Genomic DNA, 6874 nt, shown 5'->3' with positions numbered 1-6874 from the left:
CTTGACAGGGTGCTTGCCTTGCCTGACCCTTAACCTGGTGCCACACTAACTGCACCCCTTTGTCTTAAGTGAGGATCTCCTCCAACACTCATTGGCAGAGTCACAGCATGGGTCAGGCTGGAAGGGACCACAGCGGGTCATCTGGTCCCACCTCCCTGCTCCAGCAGGGTCACCTGGAGCAGGTTGCACAGGATTCCATCCAGGCAGCTTTTGAGTATCTCCACCGAGGGAGACTCCACACCCTCTCAGGGCAGCCTATTCCAGTAAAGAAGTTCTTCCTCATGTCCAGGTGGAACTTCCCGGGCATCAGTTCGTGCCCCGTTCCTGACGTTTCCCCTGTCCCACTGTTGGGCTCCCCGGAGCAGAGCCTGGTCCCTGCTCTGAGCCCTCCCTGCAGACGCTGACAGACACCTCTAAAACCCTCTTGACGAAGCGGCGGCTTCCCCCAGCCCCTCCCTACGCCGGGGTCCCTCGGCACCTCCGTCCCGAACCAGAACCTCCCGGCACCCCCATCCCCAACCAGGACCCTCCAGAGGAAGGGGAGGCGGAGGGGGATGCAGCGCGTGCGCACCTGTGGAAAACGCCGGCGTCGATGGCGGCGCGCAGCACCCAGCCGATAAGCGGCACCCCCGCCAGCAGCTTGATGTTCTTCAGCGGGATCCCCTTGCTGCCGCCCCGCGCCAGCACCAGAGCGGCCAGGTGGGGCTGCGGCCGCCCCTCGCCCGCATCCATGGCCGTGTCCGTGTCTGTGTCCGTGTCCCTGTTCCTGTCCTGCTCCCCTCTCGCCGCGCCCTGCCACGCGCACGGACCGCCCCGCGGGGGCATGCCGGGAAATGTAGTCCTGCGCTGCCGCGCATGCGTGTTGGGAGCGCGTCGGAGAGACACCGGGGGACACCGAGGGACCCGCGGTTTGGGGGGCTTGAGGGGGGTTTCGGGGGATCGTCTGCCCTTTGGTGAGGAGAGGGTGCTCCTTGGGGACAAGGTGCCCCGCAAAGCCCTGTCTGCCTGCTTTCACGGATGGCCGGACCTCAGCGGTGTGTATCTCTTTAGTCTAGAGAAGACTGAGAGGGAATCTCATTAATGCATGTAAATATCTCAAAGGGTGCCAAGAGGATGGTGCCAGGCTCTTTCCAGTGATAGGACGAGGAGCAATGGCCATAAACTAAACACAAGGAGCACTGCATGAGGAAGAACTTCTGTACACGGAGGGTGGCAGAGCCGTGGAGCAGCTGCCCAGGGAAGTTGTGGAGTATCCCTCTCCACATTCCAACCCCACCTGGACATGCTCCTGTGTCACCTGCTCCAGGTGACCCTGCCTGGGCAGAGGGTTGGACAGGCTGATCTCCAGAGGTCACCCTGACGATTCTGTGGTTCTGCAGTTGTTTGTGGACGTTAGCAGGACGTGGCTGCCATCCCTGTGGGCGCCCAGGACGCGGCTCTAAGGGCGGTGGGCTCATCCCGCGGAGCCCCGGCAGCCGAGCGCGCTGCCCAAGCACCGCGACTGACAATTCCAGAGGTTTCTGTCGTCCCCAGATTCCAGGGGTTTCTCCAGCGTCATTCTCCTGAGCGTCTCCCTCCTGAGCAGCCCCGGCAGAGGGCAGAGCAGCCACACGGAGTCTCGTGGTGAGAAGGGGAGCTGGAAAGCACTCCTCGCTTCTCCTTTCCCCTTCCTAAAAATGTACTAAAGCATAAGAACATAAGATGTTGCCATTCCAACTGTCTTGCAGAAATCTAATGGGAAAAATCAAGTAATCCACTGCTGACATAAGTCTGCACGGGAATTTGGGGTTTAATATGGTTTAGAAAATGGAAAGTAGAGGCTGTTGAAGAAATCACGGAGTTACTCCTGGAGGGTCTCAGTCCTGTGTCAGTCTGTAGTGAAAACGGACCACATGTGGGTCGCCGATGTGCTCTGGTTATTCAAGATGTGTTGTGGAACAGAAGGACCTTATCTATCACTGCTAAGCGGAACATTCCCACTTACATTCATCTGTGGACAGACATTTAAGAAAAATAATCATATTGGGGTTTTGTTTTACTTTCTGAGGTATTCCAAGAGACCCAGCAGAGATAGAGAGCTTGCTCTTCTATTCTGCAGATCAAGGCAGCTCCTTTCAGGGCTTTATTTTTTAATAAGATGAAATTAGTAGCCATAAGGTTCTGAGGAGTGTGATTCCTGCAGGTTACTTTCCATGTGTTTATTTTAATTTTTTTTTTTTAAACTCTAGGATTTTAAGCCTTTGCCTGAGCCAAGCTCCCACATGTTTAGCACTGTACTTCTGTCAGAGTTTGCTGTGCCCACAACAGACCAAGTTCATTAAGGTTGGAAAAAACCTCCAAGATCAAGTCCAAACTTTGACTGAACACCACCACATCAATGAAACCATGGCACTAAGTGCCACATCTAGTGGTTTCTTGACTCCACCACCTCCCTGGACAGCCCATTCCAATGCTTGACCACAATGAGGAACTTAAAACCGCCTGTAATTTGGTTCACCACATGGTGAAAATTTTATGATTTATCAATAATAATACTTCAGCTAGGTAATATGGTTCAGTACCCTTCTCACAGTCTAGCAGTATCCCAAGCAGAGAGCTGAGTCTGGGTTCAACTTTCAGTTACAGAGAAAAGAAATGACATTAGGACATCTGGCACACATCATAGATGCCATGCTAGATGGGGTTCAGCTAATAAGAATTTTTTTACAGGTCTGTGAATAATTAAAACTGATTTAATTTTTTTTTTCTCTTCATATCAAAAGCAAATCTTTCACTCACAGGGCTGAAACGGTCCTCGCACAAGCATCTTAAATACTTCTGTTCTTTTTCACAGACTTGTATGTAACCCAGTCCTAAAGACTATCAGTAATGTTAACTGGATAACCTGTCCAGGCAATGTAGAGATTTGTATGATAGCAAAGATTTTCCTAATCTTTACTAAATCTTCTTTTCTGTAATATGAGTCCATTCATTCCTGTCTTATCTGAAACAGATCTGGAGATTAGATTATTTCTTCAGCAGGCATGTGCCTATTTGAAAACAGGCCCCATCTCAGCTCAGACTTTTCCTTTTCAGGATCAGACCCGTGAGTTCAGTCTTTCTCCTGGTTCAGATCTTCCAGACTTCCCATCATCACCATTATTCTCCTCTGGGCTGCTTATAATGTAGTGCTCAGAATTAAACAGGATATTGCAAGGGAGTGAAGCAGAAGGATTACTGCTTCACATACCTCATTTATACAACTCTATAATTTACCTTTTCTTGTGCAATATTGACATAATTCAGCCAGTGGCTTGCTTTGACCTAAGGTTTGTTTCTGCAAGAGCTGGGGTATAGCCAGATGCTTCCAAACCTCTGCCTTTGCCTCTGGCTCTGTGTGTGCCCCAAGGCAGTTTCCTGCAGTCATTCCTACAGCAACCAGACCTGTCCCCACATTAAAATAATTTCATGAAAACCCCATTCCTGTAGTTTATTTATGTGAAATCTATTGATAGTTTCACTGAGCTTATGATATAGGGCATCTACTCAATCTCTTCCTAGCCACAGGCCGGGGTTTGTAGATTGAAATTATACTGGCTTGACTCATTCTCTGTAAAATTTTATTGCCTGCTATTAATGCTTTGATTTATTTTATGTGCTCATCAAAACCTTTTGATTATTTATTCCAGCTTTTTTTTTCCAGGATCAAGTGTTCGACTAATGGTTCAAATGCATCTGTATCAATATTTTAGTTCAGCTCAACAGTGCATTTCTACTGACTCTCCAGCTACCTAAGCTGTTGCTGTGTGACACTACTTGCCAGAGCAGACAGAGGGGATGGTCCCCAGGCTCTTCCTTTCTCCCTGTTTTTAACACAGGGAGCATTTTGTGCTTTCTGGTCTCAGTAGCTCTGCCTGGTTCAAAGGGTTCATCAGCCGCCTGCTCCAGTATCCAAGGATGAAACTCAGCTCTGAGCACACATTACTCACCTAAACACATTCTAACTCCTTCCTCTGTGTTTGCACTGACAGCTTGCTCCTGGTGGGACTGTGTGGGTCACAGCACTCAGGGAGATAAGAACATTTGCTATTCTAATAATAGAAAAGTGGAGAACAGAACAAAGAATATAATGTTTTCCACATCTTTGGAACATGTACCCTGCTTTAGGGAATCATGAAATGGTTTCCCAGTGTGGAGGGAGGGGTTGCAGCTGCCCCATCAGCACCAGCAGTGCAGCACTTATTCCCACATCCCATGGTGTGGACAAGGTCTTGGAACTGCACGGGTTCCCTTCCCCTCACTAATATCCCCATCTTGTAATTCCCAACTGTCCCTGAACAAGAAGAGCCAAACTGGATCATTTCAAGGAAATGCTGGTATAGAAGTAAAATTAATGGGAATAAATTCTATTTAAAAAATATGTTCCATGCCATATGACTCCATTGAGAATAGTAAAATCTGTGAGTTTCCTTTCTGGCCACCACTCAGTTGCTATAAACTATCAGATTACTGTTTCTCTGAAGAAGGAAGTCCATTCATTCCTGTCCTTGTGTAAGAAAAAATGGACAAATCCAGAGGTGTTCAGTAGGTGTGTGCTGAGGTGTTAATACTCAGAAGTTGTAACCTACTACCTGGGAGCACATCGTGGAACTTAGCTGATTAATCAGGGAAATTTTCTGCAGTGTGTAGCTGTTATTAACATGCATCAGGCATGGCAGGACAAGAAACCTCTCAGTAATGGTGGCTGGGGTCTGCTTTCACACCAACACCCTCTGAACTGCCTGGCATGAGATCAGCCCTGCCCTTCCAAATTGCCAGTCTCGAGATCTGCGCTGCCCTTTCTGACATCCACGCTTTGTATTGTGAAAAGACAGGAGAAGCATGTCACAGAGGTTCTCTGAAGCTCACCCAACGAGCCTTGTGGAGTGTGGGTCAAAGCCAAATGCTTTAAAAACCAATGGCCAAACTGCTGTTGGCCCAGCTGGATCTGGTCATGGGTGCATGGAGTCTAATTTATGCTCCATAAGCGCAGGTGGCCCCAACTGCAGGGTCCTATTTTTTCCTAGGACATACCTAATTTAATGAATACTATGGAAACAGGTAAGAAAGGCTCAATAGAAGCATGTGATGGGAAGTTCTGGGATATGCTTTCTGGGTGAACTGGGATATGCTGTTTCTACGCCTCTCTGCAGCAACAGGAAGTTCAAAATTCCAAATCTCCTGTCCTAAACCATGGAGAGCTCCAGTGAAATCCGTGGAGCTGGCTGGAGTCACACCAGTGTAAAGGAAACAGGGAATGGGCCTGATAAAATCTATCAAATTACCCATTCCTGTTACTGGAAGCTTTGTGCAAGTCTTGGGTTAATATAGTTTGTCCATACATGAGAGTTAGGTGAATAAATGTTACCATGTTTATAAAAAAGGCCAAGGAAGTGTTCAAGGGTCTGAAATTTCTTAAAAATAGGCAGGAAGGAGTATGATTGCTCAGAGTTTACACTTGACCTAGTGTATTTCTTGGACTTTCTGCAGAAATGAATTGGTGCAAACTACTTTACTGCAGCAGATTGAAATGCACTGTGTTTAATTCAGTGCCTACTGGATGGACTGTGATCCTTTTGGCAATCTCTTAGACACAGAAGAAATCAGAATTGAAATATGAATATTTAAGAGTAATTTCAAACTGCTGAAGTTGTTGTTATTACTATTATTATTATTATTATTTTTATCATTATTATTACTATTATTACCACCAAGACTATTGCACTATTTGACAAATAGTGCAGACATTACCTGCCTGGATATAAAATAATTATTAATTTTTGCAGTAACAACACTGATTTATTTTTATTATAAAAGAGTCCAAACACCTTGGTAAATCAAGTCAATATTGCAGACATTTACACTTACGCATCTTTTTTGATACCATTACTTAGATTTGTCCTGTCTAAATCCAGGTATCCAAATGAGGCAATGAGCTGGAAGCCTGAATACCTTAGGTTCTTTGTACAGCTAAACTTTATAGTTCAAATATCCTTCAGGAAGTACCTGTAGAGAACATTTGAAAGCAACTTTAACTTTGGATTGCCCTCAGAGAGGGGACATCAACAGCTGTCCCCAGCTGGAAAATTAGTTTTAACAGGGCTAGGTATCCCGAAATACTCAGCTTTTTCAGATGCCAGGTTAGTTTGTCCTGCTTACATGGACATGGTTAAGCTTTTAGCCAGATCTGCAAGCAGAAAGTTTTTCCCCTGAGTTCAGACTTGCAAATGTCTTTGTTACCTTGATTGTTTTTGTTTTTTTAAATTTTCTTTAGCAGTGTGATTTAATCTTGATCATCCCTAAAACCTTCAAAAATTCCCTCCTACTTAAGGGACTTAGTACAGGAATGATGTTTTCTTTCCGTAGTTCATGGCTTTTCACTCTTTTTATTCCAGCTTGTGTTTATCTTCTTACAGAGTCAGGGAATTTCATGGTTCAGCATTTTCTGGGTGTTTTTTCTTTTTTCTCTCTCTCTTTTTTTTTTTTAGATAAATCTCTATCACATGCATGAACAATTTTTTTTTTTTCCTAGCCTATTGTTCTTATAGCTTTTCTCCATCAACCAGCCTTAAGGATTCTAAATGACCCCCCCCCCAAAAAAAAAAAAAAAAAAAAGTTGTTAACAGCTGGTAAAGCAAAAAATCCTGCCTGGTCTTCCTTCTTATAGTGAAACTGTGAAGAACTGTTGAGGGAAATGGAGCTCCTTAAGTAGAAACTGAGAGAAGAACTGATATTTATTGTCACACAAGTAGAAGATTTCTGCAAGAAAATAATCTTTGTCATGTCAATGGCTTGTTTAGGACAAGTTGCAAGCATGACATATTATGGCATATTCAGGCCAGCTGTTAGAAATGCT

The 6874-nt window shown here is 45.5% G+C and overlaps 1 protein-coding gene across 3 annotated transcripts in view; it reads right to left on the bottom strand.

Moving 5' to 3' along the window:
- Positions 1-810, bottom strand: part of CMAS (cytidine monophosphate N-acetylneuraminic acid synthetase) — a 13945-nt gene extending 13135 nt beyond the window's left edge. For 2 of the 3 annotated variants that reach the window (XM_017745857.1, XM_017745858.1), the window contains exon 1: positions 572-810. In XM_017745857.1, coding sequence (XP_017601346.1) covers positions 572-732 — 161 coding nt within the window. In that variant the 5' untranslated portion in view covers positions 733-810. The remainder of the gene's footprint in view (positions 1-571) is intronic. The other variant, XM_008642486.2, reaches the window with a different exon arrangement.
- Positions 811-6874: the final 6064 nt, after the last annotated feature.

Source organism: Corvus brachyrhynchos, unplaced genomic scaffold, assembly GCF_000691975.1.
Source record: "Corvus brachyrhynchos isolate BGI_N302 unplaced genomic scaffold, ASM69197v1 scaffold209, whole genome shotgun sequence".
Taxonomy (NCBI): Eukaryota; Metazoa; Chordata; class Aves; order Passeriformes; family Corvidae; genus Corvus; species Corvus brachyrhynchos.
This window is presented reverse-complemented; position numbering and strand designations above follow the sequence as displayed.